Consider the following 27,566-nt stretch of genomic DNA (forward strand, 5'->3'; position numbering starts at 1 on the left):
GAGGCTGTGGTAGAATTCATTATCATAGAAGGCTGTGGAGGCCAAGTCACTGAATATACTTAAGAAGGGCATAGACAGGTTTCTAGACTCTAAAGGTGTCAAGATGCCATAGGGAGAGTGCTGGAGTGTGGTGTTCAGACAGAGAATCAGCCATGATCATATTGAATGACGGAGTAGGCTTGGAGGGCTGAATGGCCTATTCCTACTTCTATATGGTGTGTTTCTATGTTTCAGTATTTTTCTTGCATGATAAAGTATTTATTGTTATTTAACGGTGATAATCTGGTACAGATTTATTAGTACAGCTGAAAAGGAGCATTTATAATCAGTGTCTGCTCATTATAAATTAGCTTGTTCTCTTACAATTGGCTGTGTCTCACTAAAGCGAGCATCGGTTTGCTATCTGGAAGGGTGCAGAAAGAAGGGGCATGAGAGGGTCTAATAGCCACATCACGCAACAATAGGGTTCACACCTAGACTTTCAGCTCACACTATCTTTGCCTAGGTAATGAGTGGTAAACTCCTGATGATAATGGGTGCAGGCTGCATATTTAGAAGTGAGCTACTGTTACCAAATCTAGGGGAGCATCTGGTGAACATCTGAAATTACTGACAGCAACTGTGGATTGGATGGTAGAGGCTGTGTTAGAGGACAGCACTCCAGTGAAGTCCAGGGTTACAAAGCAGCTCTGCCAGTAAGGGCTGGTTATACAGAGCACCACTGCCATTGGGGACCAGGTTAAAGAACAGCACTGCCAATGAAGACCGGGTTACAGAGCAGCACTGCCAGTGAAGACTGGGGTTACAGAGCAGCACTGCCAGTGGGGACCGGTTATAGGTTACACTGGCACTGCCAGTGAGATGCGGGTTATACAGAACAGCACTGCCATTGCAAACCGGGGTTACAGAACTGCCAGTGAGAAGCGGGTTATAGGACTTCCCTCCATGATTTTGTTTCATTATTACTTTGAAAGGTTGAACAAAAGTGACTTACTTGAACTCCAGAAAATTAATTTGCAATCTCTGCTCCAACTGTTCACATGGTGTCTGTGGAAGGGCCCGATGGTTTACAGCTTCTTCCTGTGAGGAGGTGAAAGTTATCAGAATATTTTAAAAATGGAGAATAATTCCATCAGGAAGAGTGAGGGAGAATTTAAACAGAAAGTGTGGAGGGTTGGGTCAGCAGAGGGCAAGATAATATTTGGGCTCCAATGGATTACTCCAGAATTATTCCTCAGATGCTGCTGGACTCGCTGTGTATCTCCTAACTGTCAGTTCATCATCAGAATGAGGAACGGTTGGGCAGTTTGAGTCCATCCACAATTTAAAAGGATGAGAGGTGATGGTATTGACGCATCTTGAGGGGATTTGAGGTGGGTGCTGAGAGGATGTTTCCCCTCGTTGGGGGTCTGGAACCCGTGACCAAAGTTGAAAGATGAAGTGGGGGGGGGGTAGATTTTCCAGCCACGTTCACCCCAAGGCTGGGAATTCCCACTCCAAGTCAACGGACCTTTGCATGGTCCGCGCCCACCCACTACGATTCCCATGGCGGACGGGACGGGAAAATTCTGTTCGGAGAGTCTCCCATTTAAACTGAAATGAGGAGAATTTCTTTCTCTCAGAGTGTCATTAGTCTGTGGAACTCCCATTCCCAGAAAGCAGTGGAGGCTAGGTCATCAAATTAATCCCAGGCTGAGTTAGACCAGTTTATGATCAATGGGGGTTGGGGGGGGGTTATGGAGACGGGGGTAAGCAGGAAAGTGAAAGTGGAGTTGAGGCCACAATGAGATCAGACATGATCTCATCGAAGACTGCACAAGCATCAAAGGACCGAATGGCCTTTTCCTACTCCTAATGCTAGTGTTGTGTTCTTGTGAATAAACACACACCTACATTCCTGAAGTGGTGCAAGTAATAAAAATAAAAACACTTTAAAAGTGGGGAGCACAATAGCACAGTGGTTAGCGCTGCTGCCTCACAGCGCCAAGGACTCAGGTTTGATTCCCGGCTTGGATCACTGTCTGAGTGGAGTTTGCATGTTCTCCCCGTGTCTGGGTGGGTTTCCTCCGGGTGCTCCGGTTTCCTCCCACAGTCTGAAAGATGTGCTGGTTAGGTGCATTGACCCTGAACAGGTGGCGGAGTGTGGCGACTAGGGGATTTTCACAGTAACTTCATTGCAGTGTTAATGTAAGCCTATTTGTGACCAATAAAAAAATTTTAAAAAGCTATTTTCTGCAATTCATGTCTGAGGGATTACAACCCTGACTGATCCCGGGCACAGTACGGTTCACCACCTCATACACACTACCTGAAGCAGGCTCACCTCAACAGGCGGGGGGTAGAGTGTAAACAGATCCGCCAGCCTGCCAGATTTACGCATTATCTCATTCCTCCGGTCAACCTCCTGGAGATCAGTGGGCTGCAGCAGACTTTGAATGAAGAATTCGGGAGCCTCAGTCTGTAGCTCATCCGCCTGGGTTGCAACAGAGCTCTGCAATAAAGGAGGTATTGGCATTTATATAGCACCTTTCACAACCTCAAAGCACTTTACAGTCAAGGAAGCATTCTTGAAATGTAGTCACTAATGTGTGAAACGCAGCAACCCAAATTGCACACAGCAAGACCCCACAGTCGTGTAGTAATGGCCAGGCAGATGTTGGCAGAGGAATAAATGCTGAGGACACTGGGCAAAACTCCCCTGCTCTTCTTCCAAATTACAGTAAGAAGTCTCACAACACCAGGTTAAAGTCCAACAGGTTTATTTGGCAGCACAAGCTTTCGGAGTCTCACTCCTTCATCAGATGAGTGGACAGAGCATTAGCACTGGTTAAAGAGATGTTGTTACGCTTAAAGAGTTGATACGCTGCAGGAAAGGATGTCCCGAGGCATGGTACATTGGGGAAACTATGCAGATGCTACGACAATGGATAAATGAACACCGCTCGACAATCACCAGGCAAGACTGTTCTCTTCCTGTTGGGGAGCACTTCAGCGGTCACGGACATTCGGCCTCTGATATTCGGGTAAGCATTCTCCAAGGCGGCCTTCACGACACACGACAGCGCAGAGTCGCTGAGCAGAGACTGATAGCCAGGTTCCGCACACATGAGGACGGCCTCAACCGGGATCTTGGGTTCATGTCACACTATCTGTAACCCCCACAACTTGCCTGGACTTGCAAAATCTCACTGGCTGTCCTATCTGGAGACAATACACATCTCTTTAACCTGTGCTAATGCTCTCTCCACTCACATTGTCTGTACCTTTAAGACTTGATTAGCTGTAAAGACTCGCATTCCAATCATTATTCATTATTCTGTAAATTGAGTTTGTGTCTTTATATGCCCTGTTTGCTGTTTATGAGCAGATCTCCCACTCACCTGACGAAGGAGCAGCGCTCCGAAAGCTAGTGGCGTTTGCTACCAAATAAACCTGTTGGACTTTAACCTGGTGTTGTTAGACTCCTTACAATATACACAGAAACAGTGCATGGAAAGTTCACCAGGATGTTGCCTGGTCTTGAGGGTGTTGGCTCTGAGGAGAGGTTGAATAAACTAGGATTGTTTTCACTGGAAAGACGGAGGCTGAGGGGAGATCTGATAGAAGTCTACAAAATTATGAGAAGCATAGAGAGGATGGATAGTCAGAGGTTTTTTCCCAGGTTGAAAGTGCCAATTACAAGGGGGCACAGGTTCAAGATGAGAGGGGGAAAGTTTAAGGGAGATGTGCGGGGCAAGTCTTTCAACCAGAGTGTGGTGGGTGCCTGGAATGCGCTGCCAGAGGAGGTGGTGGAAGCAGACGCATTAGCAACATTTAAGAGGCATCTGGGTGGGTACATGAATAAGGAGGGAATAGAGGGATATGGACTGAGGAAGGGCAGAAGGTTTTTTTTTAGTTTAGCGAGGGCATCATGATCAGCACAGGCTTGGAGACCCAAAGGGCCTGTTCTTGTGCTGCACTTTTCTTTGTTCATCGTTTGTTAAACAGTCTGTGTAGCAGTGGAGCTCTGTGTACACATGGACATAGCCTGGGCAGCAGTGGAGCTCTGTGTACACATGGACATAGCCTGGGCAGCAGTGGAGCTCTGTGTACACATGGACACAGTCTGGACAGCAGTGGAGCCCTGTGTACACACAGACAGTCTGGACAGCAGTGGAGCTCACACTCCCGCCTTCATCCCACTATATTTGACATAAATCTTGGTCTTGTTCCCACTTCACACCACCCCCCAAATTAACTGTTTTAACAGCAATGTAGAGTCCTGATTTTTCATGTTGGGAATGTTTTGTTGTCTGATATTAATGGTATTTAGTCCACTTGCTACACAGGGAGGGCTCTTGGTGGAGCATACCTGAAAACTTTGCTTTTCCACGTTGAAGCTTTCATCACATTCAAAGACCTGATGAGGAAGGTTCAGTCCTTTCCTCCGACTCCCATTGCAATACTTCTGGTACCTGTGAGAGAAATCAAGAATATGCGTTATGCTGAACCCAGCTGCCCATTGGATTGGTTCCCAGGGCACCACCGTAAATATTCACTCCTTCCATCATTGGTGCACAGTCTGTACAAGATGCAATGCAGCAAATCACCAAACCTTCTTCGAGAGCACCTCCTAAATCCATCATCTAGCACCCAGAAAGACAAGGACAGTACACAGCATCCACGTTAGAATTATATCGCTGTTCTTTCACTGCACAAAAGGTGATGGATTCACAACTGTTTCAGTGTGGTATGATGGGCGGAATCTTCCCATAAATTGTCCTCGTGGCGGTTTCAGTGAGGAACCCGGTGTGCATCTCTCCACTGCACCGCCGACTTTTCTTTCCAGATTCTCCAGCACTCAGGGCAGAGAATCTGGGGGCGTGGTTTCTGCCATCACTCTGGCAGGGCAGGGCCTGATAGAACTGGCAAGACCGGCTCCACAGAGATCAGGGTGCCATCTTTAGAGGGCGTCCAATCTATGCTTAAAAAAAAGACACCCCCTCCCATGGACCCCACAGACACGATGGGGGACCCCCTCCACAAGTACTGGGGCAACTCCAACCCCCCTCAAGCACCAGGGTAACACGACCACACAAGCATTGGGGTGCCCAATGCTACCGCAAACAAGCAGCCCCTGCCGCCCTCCCCCCCCCCGGCACACCACACAACAGCATATAATGAAAAATGGGATTAGAATAGTTGGGTGGCTTATCTTTGGCCATCTGTGCTGTATACTTCTGTGGTACTCTGACATTAGGGAAGCAGAGAACCAGCACTGAGCCAGCACTGCTAACCTAGCCAAGTTGGCCAGAGTGTCAGGCATGATCCCAATCCCCCCACCCCCACCAAAGCGTTGAACGTTGGACGTGAACCGAAAGAAAAGTGGCAGAGCACGAAGAAAAGGGACATATCCTCTCTCTGTCTGACCCCCAACAACTTAACTTTATGCCTCCAGCAAGTTCCCCTTGACTGCTTCAGGCTTTTAAAAACAGTTCAGGTGTGCGTGGTTGTGTAGAGCATGGGGGGGGTGGTTGTTGTCGTTCAGCGATACATGGATGTATGGAAGAAGGGAGCCCTGCTCAGATGTGTGTTGATGACTAGAATGAGGGAAGCCCAGTCCAGCCGTGTGGAGAATGTGCTGAATGAGGGATTCAGGGTTTCCACTTAAGCCTGGGATGGAAAACAGAATCCATCGCCCTGAGATTCTAAAAACGGAGCACGAAAGGGCAAACGCAAGGCCAGCCGAGAGGAACCAGTCTTGGTGGAGGTGCCGGCGGGTGTGATGGGTAAACAGGTGATAAGTTTTATCAATTCCTTTCAGAGTTGGTGGATTTTTCTGTTATTTATTATAAAATGAATGTTAGAACGCTGAAGCAGATGATGGACATTCCAACATAACTGTATTTTATTCTCAGAGAGGCGACTGGGACTGCTTTGGGAGGTAATACAAGTCTTTGTTGCTTTAATTAGTTGTTCTCCCACCAGTGTAGAGATTGGAAAATCTGTACGCCTGCACTTTTTGGATGCGTTGGATAGTCAGTGAATCCCGATTTTGAATGGCATAGCCAGATATAGTAATGTATAGATAACCTAGGCAGTATTAGGCTTGCTGCACGGGTTGGAGTGAGACTATTTCACTTACCTTCTGGTTACTGTCAGCCAGTTCCTGGTGTAAGTCTCAACACATGACCTCACCTGTGGGGTCAAGTTATTCCTGTCAGGCAAAACATGGAGAAGATTACTCTTTGCCCTAAAGAGGTACTACAGGAAGGAAAGGAAACAAGTCAAAGAACTTGTGTACAAAGCATATCCCCAGAGCAACCAAAATGCTTCACACCCGGTGAATTACATTGCACACTTGCTGCTGTGATATAGAACAGTACAACGCAGGAACAGGCCCTTCGGCCCACAATGTTGTGCCGAATATGACACCAAATTAAACTGATCCCTTCTGCCTGCCCTTGGTCCATATCCCTCTATTCCTTGCATATTCATGTCCTTATCTAAATGCCCCTATCATATCTGCCTCCCCCATCATCCCTGGCAGCGCGTTCCAGACACTTATCACTCTATGTAAAAAACTTGCTCCTCACATCTCCTTTGAACTTTTTCCTTCTCACCTTAAGTGTATGTCCCCTAGTATTTCAACTCTGGAAAAAGATTCTGACTGTCAACCCTATTTATGCCTCTCATAATTTTATAGACTTCTATTAGGTCACCCCTCAGCCTCCGCTGTTCCAGAGGAAACAATCCTAGTTTGTCCAGCCTCTCCTTATAGCTCATAATCTCTAATTCAGGCAACATCCTGGTAAACCTCTTCTGCACTCTCTCCAAAGCCTTCACATCCTTCCTGTAATGTGGCTGCCAGAATTGAACGTAATGCGGCCTAATTAAAGTTTTATAAAGCTGCAACATAACATCCTGACTCTTGTCCGCAATGCCCCGACCAAAAAAGGCAAGCATGCCATTTACCTTCTTTACCACCCTATCTATTTGTGTGGCCACTTTCAGAGAGTTATGGACTCGAACTCCAATTTCCCACTGTACATCAATGCTGTTCAGGGTCCCGCCATTAACTGGATACTTACCCTTAACATTTGATCTCCCAAAGTGCAGCACCTCACACTTGCCCGGATTAAACTTCATCTGCCATTTTTCCGCCCATATCTGCAACAGATCTATAACCCGCTGTATCCTTTGACAACCTTTTATACTATCCACAACTCCACCTATCTTTGTGTCATCTGCAAACTTACTAACCCACCCATCTATGTTTTCATCCAAGTCATTATATATATCACAAACAGCAGTTCCAGTATGGATCCCTGTGGAACACCACTAATCACGGACCTCCAGCCAGAAAAACACTCTTCCACCACTACTCTCTGACTTCTTGGGCAAGCCAATTCTGAATCAAAGTAGCCAAGCCACCATGGATCCAATGCATCTTAATCTTCTGGATGAGCATACCATGAGGGACCTTGTCAAAAGCCTTACTGAAATCCATGTGGATGACATCCACTGCTCTACCCTCATCAATCAGCTTTGTCACCTCCTCAAAAAAAATCAATCAAGTTAGCAAGACGTGACCTGCCCTGCACAAAGCACAATTGCTGATTTTCCCTAATTGGGCCATACTTTTCCAAATGCATTGTTAAAGGCAACTATGGCAGCCATTTTGTACTTGCAATGAAGAGATTAATCTTCTTTTGGCGCTAGTGCTTGAAGAAAATGAAGAGAACTCTGCTTAACCATGGGGTCTCCTACATGAACAGGTAAATGAGTACTCAATTTAACATTTAATCTGAACAACCACACCTTTGACAATGCAACACGCCCCCGGCATGATTGTGTCCTGCCAGATTATCTGTCCAAATCTTGGCGTCAGGCTTGAACCCAAGTCTTTTTGACTCTGAGGTGTAAATGTTATCATTGAGACAAGACTGACACAAAACATCGATGGTAGAAATGTTTAACCAGTGGCACAGTGGTTAGCACTGCTGCCTCACAGCGCCAGGGTCCCAGGTTCAATTGCGCGCTTGGGTGACTGTCCATGTGGAGTTTGCACATTCTCGCAGCGTCTGCGTGGGTTTCCTCCGGGTGCTCTGATTTCCTCCCACAGTCATAAAATGTGCAGGTAGGTGAATTGTTCAAAGTAAAATTGCCCCTTAGTGTCCCAAGATGTGTAAATTAGGAGGGGGGGGGGGGGAGAAGAATGTGTGGGGTTACAGGGGTAGGCCAGGGGAGAGGTCCTGGGTAGAATAATCTGTCAGAGAGTCGATGCAGACTCGATGGGCTGAATAGCCTCCTTCTGCACCGTAGGGATTCTATTCTATGATTAGGCCTGTAATAAATAAATTATCCTATTGGCTGATGTTTTTTTCAAGTTGATGAAAATCTTTTAATGTTATAAATTAAAATTTAATGGACAATCGAGCCAGTCAGTCGAAACCCCTCTTCATCCCTCAGGGAATAAAGTGGTATCAGCTCATTACTAATCTCTACTTTCACACAACATGGGGAAGGGAAGTTCAGCCTGTGGCACATCTCTTTGGAAACCAGGTCATCAGCTTAGTAGAAACTAAGAAACCACAGTTTCCACTTTCTCCATTTGACACAAACGCTTGCAGTTAGTGCTCCTAAGGAGCTAAATTTTAATTTAACTTCAAATGATGAAGATCAGGTCTGAGCTTTGAAAGACAAGGTGGGCTGCTATTAACGAACAAGTGATGCTTCTGCCAAGGGCGAGAGTGGTTTAAATGAATTAGTCTCAGCAAAGGCAGGTTTGGTGGTGTACACATTGCAAAGGTGAGGCAGTGAGTTATAAGACATGGCAGCAAAGTGTACAGGGAGAGATACTGAGATGTAGGGGATCGATATAAAGAAACGTGGCAGATTACACAAATACATGTCAATTTACTACATGTATAAGAGCAAAATACTGCTGTATACAGCAGTACATTAGAAATGATTACAGCACATACTTGCCTGCAGCCAGCAGAAGATAAGTTCACAACAAAAACAGAAAATGCAGGCAATTCTCAGCAGGTCTGACAGCATCTGTGGGGAGAGAATAGTCATGATGTGGAGATGCCGGCGTTGGACTGGGGTAAACACAGTAAGAAGTTTAACAACACCAGGTTAAAGTCCAACAGGTTTATTTGGTAGCAAAAGCCACACAAGCTTTCGAGGCTCTGAGCCCCTTCTTCAGGTGAGTGGGAATTCTGTTCACAAACAGAACTTATAAAGGCACAGACTCAATTTACATGAATAATGGTTGGAATGCGAATACTTACAACTAATCCAGTCTTTAAGAAACAAAACAATGGGAGTGGAGAGAGCATCAAGACAGGCTAAAAAGATGTGTATTGTCTCCAGACAAGACAGCCAGTGAAACTCTGCAGGTCCACGCAACTGTGGGAGTTACAAATAGTGTGACATAAACCCAATATCCCGGTTGAGGCCGTCCTTGTGTGTGCGGAACTTGGCTATCAGTTTCTGCTCAGCGACTCTGCGCTGTCGTGTGTCGCGAAGGCCGCCTTGGAGAACGCTTACCCGAATATCAGAGGCCGAATGCCCGTGACCGCTGAAGTGCTCCCCAACAGGAAGAGAACAGTCTTGCCTGGTAATTGTCGAGCGGTGTTCATTCATCCGTTGTCGCAGCGTCTGCATTGTTTCCCCAATGTACCATGCCTCGGGACATCCTTTCTTGCAGCGTATCAGGTAGACAATGTTGGCCGAGTTGCAAGAGTATGTACCGTGTACCTGGTAGATGGTGTTCTCACGTGAGAACACCATCCTGTTGTCTACCTGATACGCTGCAAGAAAGGATGTCCCGAGGCATGGTACATTGGGGAAACTATGCAGACGCTGCGACAACGGATGAATGAACACCGCTCGACAATCACCAGGCAAGACTGTTCCCTTCCTGTTGGGGAGCACTTCAGCGGTCACGGGCATTCGGCCTCTGATATTCGGGTAAGCGTTCTCCAAGGCGGCCTTCGCGACACACGACAGCGCAGAGTCGCTGAGCAGAAACTGATAGCCAAGTTCCGCACACACAAGGACGGCCTCAACCGGGATATTGGGTTTATGTCACACTATTTGTAACTCCCACAGTTGCGTGGACCTGCAGAGTTTCACTGGCTGTCTTGTCTGGAGACAATACACATCTTTTTAGCCTGTCTTGATGCTCTCTCCACTCCCATTGTTTTGTTTCTTAAAGACTGGATTAGTTGTAAGTATTCGCATTCCAACCATTATTCATGTAAATTGAGTCTGTGTCTTTATAAGTTCTGTTTGTGAACAGAATTCCCACTCACCTGTAGAAGGGGCTCAGAGCCTCGAAAGCTTGTGTGGCTTTTGCTACCAAATAAACCTGTTGGACTTTAACCTGGTGTTGTTAAACTTCTTACTGGGAGAGAATAGAGCCAGCGTTTCGAGTCTAGATGACCCTTCGTCTGATCTCTGACGAACTGACGCTGTCAGACCTGCTGATGTTTTCCAGCATTTTCTGTTTTTGTTTCAGATTCCAGCATCCACAGTATTTTGCTTCCATCTTAGAAGATAAGTTCACATCTGTGCCCACTCCAACACTTCATTAACTTGCATTTAATCCAACAATTAAAAAGGATAGTGAAGTGAGTGGATCTTAGCACGACTAGATGTTGCATTTTATTTTGAATCGATCCACTTACCAATTGTCTGGGACAGCGGGGTTAACTGTCCGGTACTCTCTAGGAGATAATATCACCTCAACGTCATCCTTAGGGAAATCCACCAGATCCTGTAGTGGTCCCAGCTCAAGATTCGCCATCTGATTGGCTACATGAGCCTCAAAGTCTGAGGGCTCCACAGGGTCAAATCTAAGTGGCTGAAAAAAAACACATAGGTGATAGCGGTTAGGGAGAAAGAAGGTCATTTAAATAGTACTGCAGGATGTTCCAAAGCATTCCACTGTTGATGAAATGTAGCAACTTTTGTAATGTAGGCAACTGCGGCGACCAAATTGCTGCCATTATTTATCATTTTGTACAGATGTTGAACTCTCCACTCATCAGCTGCTGGCGATACTCACAGTGTCTTGTGATGGCGCTGAGCTGGAGCTGGGATGTTGTCCGTCACTCGATGGAATCCTTCTGTAGCATGGGACAAACAGCTTCAATTCACCAGTAGCCTCTTCACTGCAAACCAGACAGAAAAAGATTCAAGTCAAAAATTCGCAGTGAGATAGCCCCTGCCAGGTCTTTGGGAGGCCCCAAAGTCCTGAATTTTGGTTTGAAGATTAACCGCAGGAAGATCCCACAAGCGGCACGAGATAACTAATGAATAAGGTCTTGTCAGTTGAGGGACAAACGTTGGCCAGGGTACAAAGAGCAATCCCCTGCTACTCCACCAACGGAGAGAGTGGATGGACATCAAAGATCCCAAGTGGTAGATGGGGGGCTCGCAGTTTGACTGATAAATGCAGCACCCTCTCAACATGGCAGTGAAATGTCAATAGATCACAGGTCCTAGTGTAGGTCTTGAATCTATAACCTTCTGATCCTAGAAGCTACAGGGTTACCAATTGAACCAAGGCTAACACTGACTCGAGCTCGTTACCCCTCCTCCAGTTTCCTTTTCTTCTCGCTTTCTGGAATTTTTATAGATGACGTCCCTGAGGACACTTCCAACACCTCATTTCAAGCACTGTATATTCACCAGTGATGATGTGGAGATGCCGGCGTTGGACTGGGGTAAACACAGTAAGAAGTTTAACAACACCAGGTTAAAGTCCAACAGGTTTATTTGGTAGCAAAAGCCACACAAGCTTTCGAAGCTCTAAGCCCCTTCTTCAGGTGAGTGGGAATTCTGTTCACAAACAGAAGTGTCCTCAGGGACGTCATCTATAAAAATTCCAGAAAGCGAGAAGAAAAGGAAACTGGAGGAGGGGTAACGAGCTCAAGTCAGTGTTAGCCTTGGTTCAATTGGTAACCCTGTAGCTTCTAGGATCAGAAGGTTATAGATTCAAGACCTACACTAGGACCTGTGATCTATTGACATTTCACTGCCATGTTGAGAGGGTGCTGCATTTATCAGTCAAACTGCGAGCCCCCCATCTACCACTTGGGATCTTTGATGTCCATCCACTCTCTCCGTTGGTGGAGTAGCAGGGGATTGCTCTTTTTGTGAACAGAATTCCCACTCACCTGAAGAAGGGGCTTAGAGCTTCGAAAGCTTGTGTGGCTTTTGCTACCAAATAAACCTGTTGGACTTTAACCTGGTGTTGTTAAACTTCTTACTGTATTCACCAGTGAGCCAGAATGGTGAATATCAACACTAATTTGTATTTATGTCATATAGGTAAATGACGTAAGATGCTTTACAGAAACTTAAACCAAAAATTCAATGCATACAGAGCCAAAGATGGAACTATTAGGAACAAAGGTTCAGTTGAAGAGTTGGGTTTTAAAGAAGAGTTTAAAAGGAGGATAGCGAGGCAGATAATAGTGGAGTCCAGGGAGGCATTTTTTTTCGACTCATTATTGAGATGTGGGTGTTGTAAACCACAGCAGCATTTATTGCTCATTCCTAATTGCCCTTGAGAAGGAGGCGGTGAGTTGCCTCATTGAACTGCTGCAGTCCATGAACTTAGCACTAATGTTGGATTCCAGAACTCAGCTAGGAATCCTGCGATGAATAACTCACCTCCTGACTCTGCAAAACCTGTCTATCTACAAGGCACAAGTCAGGAGTGTGATGGAATACTCCCCAATTGCTTGGATGAGTGTAGCTCCAATACCATCCAGGACAAAGCAAACTGCTTGATCAGCACTCAAGGCACCAACTTAAAACTTTCACTAATGATGCACAGTGGGGGAAATCTGTACCATATTCACATTGCATCGCAGCAACTCACCAAAGCTCCTTCAGCAGCACCTTGCAAACTATGACCTTAGCCAGCTGGAAGGACAAGGGCAGCAGGTGCATGGGAACACCACCACCTGCAAGTTCCCCTCCAAGTCACTCACTAACCTGCCTTGATACTAGAATCACCATTTATTCACTGTCGCTGGAACAAAATCCTGAAACTCCTTCCCTAACAACAGTGTGGATGTACCTACACTACATGGACTTCAACGATTCAAGAAGTCAGCTCACCACCACCTTCTCAGGGGCAATTAGAGATGGGCAATGAATGCTGGCCTAGCAACGCTCACATCCCATGAAAGAATAGAAGAAAACATGAATGAAGAGATAGAACCATAGAATCCTACAGTGCAGAAGGAGGCCATTTGGCGCATCGAGTCTGCATCGACCACAATCCCACCCAGGCCCTATCTCCATAACCTCATGTATTTATCCTAACTAGTCCCCCTGACACAAAGAGGCAATTTTAACATGGCCAATCAACCTATCTCGCATATCTTTGGACTGTGGGAGGAAACCGGAGCACCCGGAGGAAATCCACGCAGACATGGGGAGAATGTGCAGACTCCACACAGACAGTCAGCCGAGGCCGGAAGTGAACCCGGGTCCCTGGTGCTGTGAGGCAGCAATGCTAACCACTGTGGCGCTGTGCCACCCAGATTCAAAAGTTGTGTAAGAAGCAAGCTTAAAGGAAGTGTTATGACCTTGGAGAGCAAGCTGCAGAAATCTACAAGCACAGACAAACGCAAAGGGAGGTTCGAAGATTAGTGAATACCCTTCAGTAAGTAAAGGACCTCCGATAAGTAACGTGGCTAGAGTTACATCAGATCTTGTGCGTGAACTGTCAAGGATTGGAACTCGGAACAGCATAACCAATTTTTATACAAAGAATTGCTGAAAGAAACCTCAGCACAGGTGGGAATTAGGGAGATAAACAAGCAAGAAATGTCGGAAACCTCCCCCCAACAATCTAAGGCTGGATGAAACACTGACTGCAGCCAGCGGTTTGGGTAATTGGGAAGTGTACAATGTCACAGGGAACTGGTTACATTTTACTAATAATCTTGTTTCCTTTCACCTCCAACACTAACCCACAACAGCAAAAGCTTTGTTAATCTAGAAAAGAAAATAACTCCAAACCCCATTAAGTTTAGCAGCCACATCCAGAAAGAGGAACAAACTGCTTGAGGTTCAGTCTCTTTGTTCATAACTTTATCCTAACCCCTGACTGGATCTCCCCCCTTCAACGGGAAATCCACTCTGCAGCTGCTTCCCAAGGTGAAGGGTATACATATTCAGTACAGTCACGAGCAGGCAGTGCAATTATTCTGCAGAGTGCAAAGGCCACTACGTCCGTCAGCACAGGCGCAACAACCTATTATTTTAGATTTAATATTCATGGGGAAATCTGTGGACATGGTTTGTGAAACCCCAAGGGATGATTACACAAAGAATTAGGATTTTTTCTTTCGAAACACAGTGTCATCATTAGACTTCCCCCAAAGGCTTGATGCTAATTTGAGATCCCTCCACCAATACCAAAACTTTCCAAGTTCAGGACAGTAGTGCGCCACATTCCCCAACACCCTCATCCCCTCCCTCAGAAACGGGGACAAGTTTGTACCTTCGCCACTAGAATCCAATCCAGCACTAGCCAAACACATTTAATTTCAGACCTTCCACTTTCAAAGGGGATGTCCATGCCCTCTCCCCTCCGGTCCAGAGTAGGTCATACGCAAGTCAAGAGGTGAGAGGGCAACCATTATCAATTTCCATGGCATTGCAGTTAGCATTCTCTTGGGTTCAGTGACAATGGTTCATTTCATACGAGATCATGGCCTCCACGTCCCAGAATAGCCCTTATCTGTCCAATATCTCCATAAAAGATAACATGGTCCACGAAACAACCCCTTATTGTGTGCACTGAATCTACGATTACAAATGATCAAGAACACAAAAATGGAATGTTAGCCTATTTAACGAGAGGGATAGAGGCCAGGGGTGGGTGGCTTCTCCTGATCCTGGTGTTCAATTGGTATCAGATCCAAGTTTATCTACAAAGAAACAGCAACAAGAGCACAATGATGTTGACATATCAAAAGGCTCAGGAAGGCATAGCAGCTTTATAAAAATGGTGACATCAATGCACCCTCATTTTTGTGAGAAATGTAGTCCATTTTTTTAATTTAATGGCATTTCCCACAGTTAAGAACATATTGTTGAAGTAACTAAAGCAAATATGCTTCCCCCCCCCCCCCCCCCCCCACTGAATCTGAGTGGCAGCCACCAAAGACCAACTCATAAACAGAGGACCTCCATGAGCACCAGCTGGCAAACAGCAACCAATGAACACCAGATAGAATAGAAAAGTGACACTGCAGAAAGAGGCCATTCAGCCCTCTGCGCCACCCAAAAAGAGAAACAAAGAACCTAGCTGCTTATTTTAATTCTATTTTCCAACACCTTGTCCATAGCCTTGCAGGTTACAGCATTTCCAGTGCAGATCCAGGTACTTTTTCAATGCGTTGAGGATTTCAGCCTCAACCACCAACTTAGGCAGTGAATTCCAGACACCCACCACCCTCTGGGTGAAAAAGCTTTTCCTCATGTCCCCTCTAATCCTTCTGCCAATCACCTAAATCTATGTCCTCTGGTAATTAACTCCTCAGCTCGGGAAAACAGGTTTTTCCTGTCTACTCTGTCTTAGCCCCTCATAATTTCGTCCACCTCAATTAGGTCACCCCCCCTTAGCTTCCTCTACTCCAAGGAAAACAACCCTAGTCTATCCATTCTCTCCTCATAGCTGCAATTTTCATGCCCTGGCAACATTCTTGTAGATCCCCTTTGCACTCTCTCCAGAGCGATTATGTCCTTCCTGTAATGTGGTGACCAGAACTGTACACAAAGTTTCAGCTGTGGTCTAACCAGTATTGTACACAATTCCATCATTATACTCCTGCTTTTATATTCAATACTTCACCCTATAAAAAAAAGCATTTTATATGCTTTCTTGACCATTGTCCTGCCAACTTCAAGGACCTGTGGGCATGCACTCCAAGATCTCTCACTTTCTCAACCCCTCTCAATATCTTTCCTTTTATTGAGTATCCCCTTGTTTTATTTGAACATAAGAACTATGAGCAGGATGCGGCCATCTGGCCCTTCGAGCCTGCTCCGCCATTCATTAAGATGATGGCTGATCTTATCATCGACTCAGCTCCACTTACCCACCGCTCACTATAACCCTTAATTCCTTTACTGTTCAAAAATGTATCTATCCTTGCCTTAAAAACATTCAATGAGGTAGCCTCAACTGCTTCACTGGGCAGGGAATTCCACAGTTTCACAACCCTTTGGGTGAAGTAGTTCCTCCTCAACTCAGTCCTAAACACAGTCCCAAACACAGTCCCAGGGTGGAAATGTCTGCTACGAGAGGACACAGGTTTAAGGTGCTGGGGGGTAGGTACAGGGGAGATGTTAGGGGTAAGTTTTTCACGCAGAGGGTGGTGGGCGAGTGGAATCGGCTGCCGTCAGTGGTGGTGGAGGCGAACTCAATAGGGTCTTTTAAGAGACTCCTGGATGAGTACATGGAGCATAATAGGATGGAGGGTTATAGGTAGGTCTAGAAGGTAGGGATGTGTTCGGCACAACTTGTGGGCCGAAGGGCCTGTTTGTGCTGTAGTTTTTCTATGTTTCTATGTAAATCTGCTTCGCCTTATTTTGAGACCATGCCCTCTAGTTCTAGTTTCACCTGCCAGTGGAAACAACTTCCCTGCTTCTATCTTATCTATTCCCTTCATCATCTTATATGTTCCTATTAAGTCTCCCCTCATTCTTCTGAACTCCAATGAGTATGGCCCCAGTCTACTCAGCCTCTCCTCATAAGCCAACCTCTCAACTCCGGAATCAACCTGGTGAATCTCCTCTGCACCCCCTCCAGTGCCAGTATATCCTTTCTCAAGTACGGACACCAAAACTGTACACAGTACTCCAGGTGTGGCCCCACCAGCACCTTATACAACTGCAAATGCTCTCCCCAAATGCAATTATCTCATACTTTTCTGAATTGAATTCCATTTGCCAATTTTCCACCCACTCAATCAAATCATTGATATGATTCTCGAGTCGACAGCTATTCTCTTCACTATCAGCTACTCAGCCAATGTTGTGTCATCAGCAATTTTCTCAATTAGATGGCCAATGCCAACTGTTAACTGTCTGCTCAGACAGGTCAGTGAGCACCAATGAGGATGACCCATGAACACCAGATGGCAAACCCACTGGTTTGCCCGTCCTAGTCTGTGAGCAGATGGCACGTGCCAACTGCCACTCAACCCTGTCCAAATGCCTCAGTGCTGGTTTAAAGCAATCACAAGTAACTCAGGGTGTTAATCTAGCAACACCAGTGTCTGATATGGAAAGCATGATGTGGAGATGATGGCGTTGGACTGGGGTGAACACAGTAAGGAGTCTAACAACACCAGGTTAAAGTCCAACAGGTTTATTTGGTAGCAAACGCCACTAGCTTTCGGAGCGCTGCTCCTTCGTCAGGTGAGTGGGAGATGTGAAAGTCAGCCTAATATTAGGCTGACTTTCACATCTCCCACTCACCTGACGAAGGAGCAGTGCTCCGAAAGCTAGTGCCGTTTGCTACCAAATAAACCTGTTGGACTTTAACCTGGTGTTGTTAGACTCCTTACTATGGAAAGCATGAGACAGACAACACTTACAGTCCATAGGTAAAGACTTGAAGTTGACAGTGTATGGCATGCACTAAAATTCTTGTGTCAAAATAAAAATGGGGTAAAATTAGATTTAAGTCAGAACGAACCTGTCCTTCATTTGATCAAACAGAAAAGCCTAATGGCGTACGTATCAGTACCCCTATCCCTGATACCATAACCATTGGCATCAGTAACATCCATCAGTGCAAGCACCCCTCACTGCCTCTATCCTACTTTTGTATTCAATACCTCACCCAATGAAGGAAAGCATTTTATATGCTTCCTCGACCACCTATCCTGCCAACTTCAAGGACCTATGGACATGCCCTCCGAGATCTGTCACTTCTTCAACCCCTCTCAATATCTTCCCATTTATTGAGCATTCCCTTGCTTTGTTTGCCCTTCCCAAATGCAATTATTTCCAGGTTTCTTTTAAAATATATTTAGTATGTGCTGTGCCGGAGTTCTACATGAAACTTTAACAGCCCCACCTGTTACAACCTCCCCATGGAAAATGACTGTGGGTGGGAATGTGGTGCACAGCTCATTATTAAATACGCCTAAAGGCTGGGCAGCCAGAATTCCGCAGCTTAGACTGTTTAAAATGATGTAACTTTACTCCCCTGACTCGAGGAGTCTGCTTTTTCACGTGGGCTGTCCAATCTCCTTTGCCCTCCAATTGCATCAGCCATGGGTTACAAAGCAGCCACGGCACTACCAGATTTGATGGGTGAGTAAGTATTTTAGATCGGTATCTGGCAGAGAATGCAGCCACGGGCACTGTGACTGATCAGATGCATCTCTAATGTATCCTGAACCAACACATTCCAACATGGATAATCACTTATTCTGTACCAAAAATAATCGCTGCCCAAGAAGCTAAAAGTGTCATAGAGTCATAGAGGTTTACAGCATGGAAACAGGCCCTTCGGCCCAACTTGTCCATGCTGCCCTTTTTTTTAAACCCCTAAGCTAATCCCAATTGCCCGCATTTGGCCCATATCCCTCTATACCCATCGTACCCATGTAACTATCTAGATGCTTTTTAAAAGACAAAATTGTACCCACCTCTACTACTATCTCTGGCAGCATGTTCCAGACATTCACCACCCTGTACGTGAAAAAATTGCCCCTCTGGACACTTTTGTATCTCTCCCCTCTCACCTTAAACCTATGCCCGTTTGGGAAAAGCTATTGACTATCTAGTTGATCTGTGCCCCTCATTATTTTATAGACCTCTATAAGGTCACCCCTCAGCCTCCTACACTCCAGAGAAAAAAGTCCCAGCCTATCCAGCCTCTCCTTATAACTCAATCCATCAAATCACAGTAGCATCCTAGTAAATCTTTTCTGTACTCTTTCTAGTTTAATAATATCCTTTCTATAATAGAGTGACCAGAATTACACACAGTATTCTAAGTGTGGCCTTACCAATGTCTTGTACAACTTCAACAAGACGTCCCAATCAATGTATTCAATGTTCTGACCGATGAAACCAAGCGTGCCGAATGCCTTCTTCACCACTCTGTCCACCTGTGACTCCACTTTCAAGGAGCTATGAACATGCACCCCTCGATCTCTTTGTTCTGTAACTCTCCCCAACTCCCTACCATTAACTGAGTAAGTCCTGCCCTGGTTCAGTCCACCAAAATGCATCACCTCGCATTTGTCTATTGGTGGTGATACGCGAGTGAAGATACAGAAGGCCAGGAAAAACAAAATTACATTTAGAAATAAAAGAGATTAAAAAGCAGAGGCTTAAATTCTACTGCTAGGGGAAAACCCATCCAATTTAAATTCTGGATAATTCCATTGCATCAAATGGCATTTATAGTGTGTCTTCTGGTCACTGATCATGGATCCTAACCTTCCTTTTGGTACTTCAGTATTTCTGCTCTCTGTCTAGTTTTCTTTTGTCCATTTTGTTGATTTTCTCAGGTCAGATCTTCATTTTCAGTTAATGTACCACAAAACATAATCTGAGCATGCCAAGTAAACAAAAGCATAAATTGTTTTTGTCCACGCCCATTTTTATAACCACCTTTTAAAATTGAAATATCTTTACGTCGGTGGAACCTCTGTGATAATTATAGATACCATAAGCTGCATTACACAGAAATTCCAAAGGAGTCTGCAACAGGCTCCAAACCAAATGAGCCACAATATTCTATGAGCAAGTAACACAGCATCACTGCAACAATCCAGTCCTGGGGGTTAATAAGGTCCAAGCTAGCTGGTGAAACCAAAACCAACGCACGGAGCTTTTCTTCTTATTGACTTGTTCAGTCTCACAGCTCTCCTCCCATTCCGCCCAGTATCCCAGCTATCCCCTATTTATACATGCTCAATATCCATCACTCATTTCTCTTAACCTTAACAATATAATTGACGTGACATTAAAACTTGAAACCAGGTGAGGACTGAACAAGCAGTCTCCATGGGTCAAAATTGAACATGGTGTTGATGGTCATAAAACTCACACATTACAGGTACTGTCCAGCAAGCTCTGTGTGGAGTTTGCATGTTTTCCCCGTGTCTGCATGGGTTTCTTCCTGGTGCTCCGGTTTCCTCTCACAATCCAAAGAAGTGCGGGCTAGGTTGATTGGTCATGTCAAATTGCCCCTTAATATCAGGGAGATTAACAGGGTTAATATGTGGGGTTACAGGGATAGGGCCTGGGTGGGATTGTTGTCGGTGCAGACTCAATGGACCGAATGGCCTCCTTCTGCACTGTAGGGATTTTATGATATCAATGATGAGAAGGAACGTGAGCGAGATAAAGAGACAGGGAGGACAGATAGGCGCCAGTGCAAATACTCCCAACAAACTGGACACAGTACGTAACAGAAGCAAACATTCAGCCCTAATGAGCACAGAAGTTACTAAGAGTTTCATTCAGGTACTTGCACCAAATTTGTTTACTTATTTAGCTGTTAAAACATTTCATCCAAGTTTGATTCTTGGTCTGTGTTGAGGTAAAAGACCTCACCTGAGCGAAGTAGTGCAGGTGCTCGAGTTCAGCCAGAGCCAGTGACAATTGTTCGAAAGGGAATATGTATGGACAGGATTGGGCTTCCTCTACAAATAACCCTGGCAACCACTGCCTAACACAACTGGCTATTTGACTGAAGCATCAGAAGGCAGACAGGAGCCATGGAATACAAACACCAATGACAGGAAAGTCAGCAACTAAAGAGAGGAGGGAACTCTAAATATTACAAAGAAATATATAAATAATTTACTGAAAATGATAACTGCAAAACAATAGTCATTTTTAGAACATGGAATTTCAAATGAACACAGAATTGTGGTCTTATGCTTGATGAACACATCTCAGAAACATTGGTTATGCCCAAACAGCAATGTCAAAGGTCAAACATTGCCAGGTCGGGGGTCACTGATAAAGAAGCCGAAAGTTTGATTCTGAGCCCGAGTTCCCTGGCACCCATGCAATACTCACTTTTAAAATCCAAATTGAGCAGCCTTGACCTAAGGGTCAGTTGCCCTGATACAACTCAGTGCATCTCCATTTATTGGTAGCAATGGGTGGGGATAAGCTACACAAGGAAGATTAAACTGAGTCCATGGGGGGAGGCAGAGTTCTTCAGATTCCACCCTCTGACCTCTCTTTATCTCTGTATCCTCCTTGACCGTACACCTACCCTACTCCGCCACTCTCCATACCACCCATTCACTGCACGGTGACACGGTAGTTAGCACTGCTGCCTCACAATGCAAAGGGACCCGGGTTCGATTCCCAGCTTGGGTCACTGTCTGTGCAAAGTTTGCATGTTCTCCTCGCATCTGTGTGGGTTTCCTCCGGGTGCTCCAGTTTCCTCCCACAGTCTGAAAGACGTGCTGCTTAGGTGCATTGGCCGTGCTAAATTCTCCCAGTGTACCCGAACAGGCGCTGGAATGTATCGACTGGGGGATTTTCACAGTAACTTCATTGCAGTGTTAATGTAAGCCTACTTGTGACACTAATAAATAAACTTTAAACTTCACATTGAAATTTCTAATTCTGGCCTCTTGCATGATCCTGGTTTTACTGCTCATGCATTCTGCTGCTTGGGCCTTACGCTCTCAAAATCCCTCTTTAAACCTGTCAAATTCGCCCTCTTCCTTTAAAATGGTGGCACAGTAGCACAGTGGTTAGCACTGCTGCTTCACAGCTCCAGGGACCTGGGTTCGATTCCCGGCTTGGGTCACTGTCTGTGTGGAGTTTGCACATTCTCCTCGTGTCTGCGTGAGTTTCCTCCGGGTGGTTTCTTCCCACAGTCCAAAGATGTGCGGGTTAGGTTGATTGGCCATGCTAAAATTGCCCCTTAGTGTCCTGGGATGCGTAGATTAGTGGGTAAAATATGTAGGGATATGGGGGTAGGGCCTGGGTGGGATTGTGGTCGGTGCAGACTCGATGGGCCGAATGGCCTCTTTCTGTACTGTAGGGTTTCTATGATTTTCTATGATGAAAACTCCCTTTAAAGGCTACCACTTTGACCAAATTCTTGGTCACCTGTCCTAACACCTTTTAATGTGACTCAGGTGTCAAATTTTGTTTGATAGTCACTCCTGTGAAACCCCTCGCAATGCTTTATCATGTTAAAGACGCTTCATAAATGGAAGATGTTTTTGCATTCACGTCCTTAATAGGCTTGCTTGGCATGTTATTAAAATAGATTTGATTGTTTCAATTGGATTCTCAGGTTTACACCATGCCCCGTGAAATAAAACTTAGATCAAAATCTGTTAAGATAAGCAGAGTAAGAAGTTTAACAACACCAGGTTAAAGTCCAACAGGTTTATTTGGTAGCAAAAGCCACACAAGCTTTCGGAGCTGCAAGCCCCTTCTTCAGGTGAGTGGGAATTCTGTTCACAAACAGAGCATATAAAGACACAAACTCAATTTACATGAATAATGGTTGGAATGCGAATACTTACAACTAATCAAGTCTTTAAATTTCTTAAAGACTTGATTAATTGTAAGTATTCGCATTCCAACCATTATTCATGTAAATTGAGTTTGTGTCTTTATATGCTCTGTTTGTGAACAGAATTCCCACTCACCTGAAGAAGGGGCTTGCAGCTCCAAAAGCTTGTGTGGCTTTTGCTACCAAATAAACCTGTTGGACTTTAACCTGGTGTTGTTAAACTTCTTACTGTGTTTACCCCAGTCCAACGCCGGCATCTCCACATCAAGATAAGCAGATGCAGACAGAGAGGTAGGCACGAGCCAACAGGTAGATAAGCCAATAGGAACAGCTCAACTCATTCAAATTGGCTCAGAGTTTGCATTTATTTTGAATAAACTAATGCATTGCCCACAATAACATTCAACACTTTTACACTCACCCTGCACAGGAGAGCTTGTAGTTTGCAAAATGGGGTGGGGATGAAGGGGGGCAGTTTAGAGAGAGAGTTAATGAACTCCAGATATATAAAAGTTCCCAGCTCAAACAAATAAGGGAACAACTTGTTGATCGCAGATGAGAAAAAATTCACTGGAGCAAATATCAGGACACATCAAAACAAGATAAAAGAGTGATAATCATGGCAAAGGGAGGCCTATATGAACACAAATCTACGAACATAAGATATAACAGTAAGAACATGATTCAGTATGATAACAGTGAGAGTGCAGGCAGAGGATTGGCTTGAAATGAAGGATAAATATTGTTCGTGATTACTTCCTTCAAAGACAGAGATCAGCAACATGCTCTTAACAAAGAAGAGATAATCCAAGCAAAATTAAAGTATTCAAGATGGAAATATTATATAGACTGAAAGGGCTGAAAACGAATAAATCCTCTGAGCAGGACAGTTTTTATTCCAGAGAAAGATAATGGAGCAGGATTATGAGGTATTGACAACTGTCATGAGGGAGAGAATTACACTGGAGAGGCACCAATAAATTGAAAACAGGCAAATGTGATAACTACATTCAAAAAGGGAGGTGAACTGCAGATGTTAAGTCTTCAATTTTGTACATCACCCTGGAATGAGCAGGTATCATTGTCCAATAACAACCATGTAAATAGCACTCAAAGAATTTAGATGGGGTACATCTCATCAGAGGCCTCCTTGATTTCTATCCAAAGGGTTCATAGGTACATACTGTACAAAGACTTCCACGTGAAAAACAATTAGTTACACACAAATCTGTGAGGATTCATAAATTGTGGGTCTGGATAAGAAATTGGCAGCAGAGTAGGAAACAACAGGAGTTTGCAACAGGAGTTATAATTGAATGGGACAAGCTGCCAGTTAGGGTACGCCAAGGAACAATGTTGGGACCGCTCCCACTTATAAATTGATCTCAATGACTTGGACTAAGAAACATAAAGAAAACTGGTTAGATTTGCAGATGATACTAAAGCAGGACCATAAAAGCATGAAGTTCAGAAATGAATTGTACAAAGTTTTTGTTTTGACTACCTTATGAAATACCTTGGAAGGTTTCTTGGAATTAAATGGCCCTACATAAATCAAAGTGTTATTGTTTATATGGGTACGAGAATAGCAAATGAAATGCATTAGAGACAAATGTAAGAAGAATTGCACATATGGAGGGATAATAGGTATCGCCAATAGTTCTAGTTTCTACTTTGTTTATTAGAGTCATAAGTAGGCTTACATTTACACTGCAATGAAGTTACTGTGAAAATCTCTTCGTCGCCACACTCCGGTGCCTGTTTGGGTACATTGAGGGAGAATTTAGCATGGCCAATGCATGTAACCAGCACGTCTTTCAGAGCACCCAGAGAAAACCCACGCAGACATGGGGAGAATGTGCAGACTCCACGCAGAAAGTGACCCAAGCCGGGAATCGAACCTGGGTTCCTGGCACTGTGAGGCAGCAGTGCTAATCATTGTGTCACCGTGAAGTTGAAGTTGAGACCACTCCCCCCCGTCACCCCCTTCCCCCCCCACTGAGTCTGTGAATATTCAATATTCAGCATCTCCAGCCAATGCAAAGCAGCAAGTAGCAAAGATAATCAAATATTCAAGTACATAAACAAAACAGAAGAATTATCAGATCCAATCCCCCAAAATGCTAAAGCAGTCATCTGTCCACCCGTACCTTGCCACTCAGTCAGGAACCATTCGCTTCTAAGATGCTAAAAGCATAATCTATTTCATTTTTAAAAAATTGTCAAAACCTTTTTTTGAGGTTGAAGGATACCGGCAGCCACCATTTTAGATGGCCAATGTCAACACCAGAACTTGCATTTATCTAGTGGCTTTAATGAAAATATGCCATGATACTTCAAAGGAGCGAAACTGAATAAAGATTGACACTGAGCAAAGATAAGAAAAATTAGGACAAGTCATCAAAAACTCAGTCAAAAAGGAGGCTTTTAATGAGTCCTTAAAAGAGGAGGGAGAGATGGAAAGACGGGGGAATGGAGGGAGTTACAAAGCTGAGGGCATAGACATCATAAAATATTAAGTGCAGAAGGAGGCCATTCAGCCCATCGAGTCTGCACCGATCACAATCCCATCCAGGCCCTATCCCCATAACCCCATGCATTTACCATAGCTAGTCCCCCTGACACTATGGGACAATTTTAGCATGGCCATTTCACCTAACCCGCACATCTTTGGACTGTGGGAGGAAACCGGAGCACCCAGAGGAAACCCACACAGACAGGGGAGAATGTGCAAACTCCACACAGTGACCAAAGACAGGAATCGAACCCAGGTCCCTGGCGCTGTGAAGGCAGCAGTGCTAACCACTGTGCTACCATGCCACCCATCTGAAGATACAGCAGCAAATGGATAGGGAAAACTAAATAGAGAAGTGCAGGAGGTCAGAGTTAGAAGGAAATTAAGTTTTTGTGAATCTTATGGCTGGAGGAGAGTACAAGAGCAGCACTCTCTCTCTGATCAGGCACAGCATGGATTAGATCTAGACTAAAGATTCCTTTATCCCCTCAAACAATCTCACATCAGGTATACCACAAATCCAAAGTAAAGTTCCCTCCATACTATGCCATACATGCATCCAAGGTCAGGTACAAACTGGGTTACATACAGCCTCAACCTCCCTCGACAATGTCCCACCAAGAACTCCCAAGTGAGAATTGCACAATAAAGCTCCCTCAACTTAAATTCCAAAAACGTGTCTCAGCCCAACCTCAGAGTCCCCGAATAATGTGCCCCAGGCCCAACATCAGAACACACACACACACACCCCCGCCCCCCAACCTCCAATTGCTCCAATATCTCATTTGGCATTTCCCACTCTAGCCGGACTGCAATATTCCTGAATTGTATTGACAACTGAGTCCCAAGGACCCGTTTGCATTCCCACCGTGGGCTGAACTTGTACCTATAAAAGCGGTGTCAGTGTGTAACCAGTGCACCCACCTCACTTCCCCCTTTTAATAAGCCCGAATGCACCTTTCACACTGAGATAAGGAATGTATATTTAAACTGTGCTGCAGATCTCAGTGATCTGTTCGGAGGCTGTGTGTTCAAACATTAACCAGCTTCTCTGTTTCATGCCCTGACTGATTTGCTATGTATCCCCAAGGCGAGATCACGCAATTCCTGGATCATTTCTGGCATTGCTTCACGTTTAAAAATGAAGGCGGAGCCCCTTTAATATTAGATGCTGGCTAAAGTGGAGCTGTAATTGTGGAATGCCTGGGGTTTGTAAGTTGTTTCGGTGACGCTTGCTAGAGCTGTGTATCCCACCCCATCCCTTCAATCACATTTTCTCCTGAAACTCCACTGAAAACAGTTACAAAGTAACCCGCTACCGAATGAAAGGGCGGGGATCAAGAAATTGTGATTGCAGCAATCTTTCTCACCCTTTTTCATTCGATTTCGGAGTTGGGGGTGTAGAGTGAGCAGCAAATCAGGAAGGAATAAATCAAATTCTGACTGCAAACTTAGGGAATAGACTTTATTATCGGGAGTTGAGAGGCAGATCCCTACAATCTGGGGCATTCCCCATCCTCAAACTCCTGTCCCTCTCCCTGGCACAGTCTCTCACCTGCTGACCAGCTGCAGGTGCTGGCGTGTGTCCTCGAAGGTGAATGAAGCCATGGGTACACCCGGATCCTTCGCAGATTGCCCGGGGCCGGTCTCACACACAAACCCAATCTCAACCCCTCAAAGCAGGGAGAGCGTGGAGCGGAGGAGGAGTCACTGGAGGTGGAGGCGTGACTGGAGGAGAGAGGGATAGGTGCCAAGGACAGGGCAGCAGCCAACAGTGAGCGGCAGGGTGGGCAGAGGGGTCTCAAATATTGTTCTGTGATCGGATAAAGAGGGTCGCTATGAGGACCTCACCGTGTGGGGGGAGCCAAAACAGGGAAACCTTCATCAGAAACAAGTCTAACTTGCCTGAAACACGCAGAACCAGATTCCTTTCATCTGCCATAGCTCACATACCTGCCCCACAATCTGAACACTGCACCGAGATAGTGGATCAGCCAAGTATCTCCCAATTCATCCCATAGACATTCAACATCTCTACAGCCAGAGTAAAATAATAACGTGACTTCCCCAGGAAACATTTTACTTGATCTCATCTCGCCACCAACCTAAAAGGACCAAACTGCATCCCAACCTAACTGCAACCCATCCCGAGTTAAACTTCGCCCCCATCCCAATCACAACTAACTCCAACCTAACTCCAGCCGAACTGACCCCTAATGGAACCCTTACCTTTCCCTTCCAGATCATTCCAGGTTGTAACTGTCTGTTCCAATCCTGCATGGAAGGTTGCAAGTGACTCGAGACCAGACGTCCCACCACTTTCTCGGCTTCTCCGGGAAAGAGGGATCGGTGATGGCTTGCCAGCCTCTCTCATAACCCCAACAGTAGCTGCTCCAAGACGACAGAAGATTAAAATAGGCGTGTTAAGTTTATAATTAAAGATGACACAATGTTGCCCAACTCTCTGACATCTCTGCGAATGGAACGGACAAAATTCGCTGCTTT

At 45.2% G+C, this 27,566-nt stretch overlaps 1 protein-coding gene across 2 annotated transcripts in view; it reads right to left on the minus strand.

Annotated features, from left to right (window-relative positions):
- Positions 1-26,704, minus strand: part of LOC144479574 (dedicator of cytokinesis protein 8-like) — a 234,765-nt gene extending 208,061 nt beyond the window's left edge. For both annotated transcript variants that reach the window (XM_078198454.1, XM_078198453.1), the window contains exons 1-7: positions 26,617-26,704; positions 11,060-11,165; positions 10,680-10,855; positions 6,125-6,196; positions 4,352-4,454; positions 2,324-2,491; positions 995-1,080 (exon numbers count right to left, since the gene is read on the minus strand). In XM_078198454.1, the coding sequence (XP_078054580.1) occupies positions 995-1,080; positions 2,324-2,491; positions 4,352-4,454; positions 6,125-6,196; positions 10,680-10,855; positions 11,060-11,165; positions 26,617-26,669 (764 nt within the window). In that variant the 5' untranslated portion in view covers positions 26,670-26,704. The remainder of the gene's footprint in view (positions 1-994; positions 1,081-2,323; positions 2,492-4,351; positions 4,455-6,124; positions 6,197-10,679; positions 10,856-11,059; positions 11,166-26,616) is intronic.
- Positions 26,705-27,566: the final 862 nt, after the last annotated feature.

This window comes from Mustelus asterias, chromosome 26 (genome assembly GCF_964213995.1).
Source record: "Mustelus asterias chromosome 26, sMusAst1.hap1.1, whole genome shotgun sequence".
Classification (NCBI taxonomy): Eukaryota; Metazoa; Chordata; class Chondrichthyes; order Carcharhiniformes; family Triakidae; genus Mustelus; species Mustelus asterias.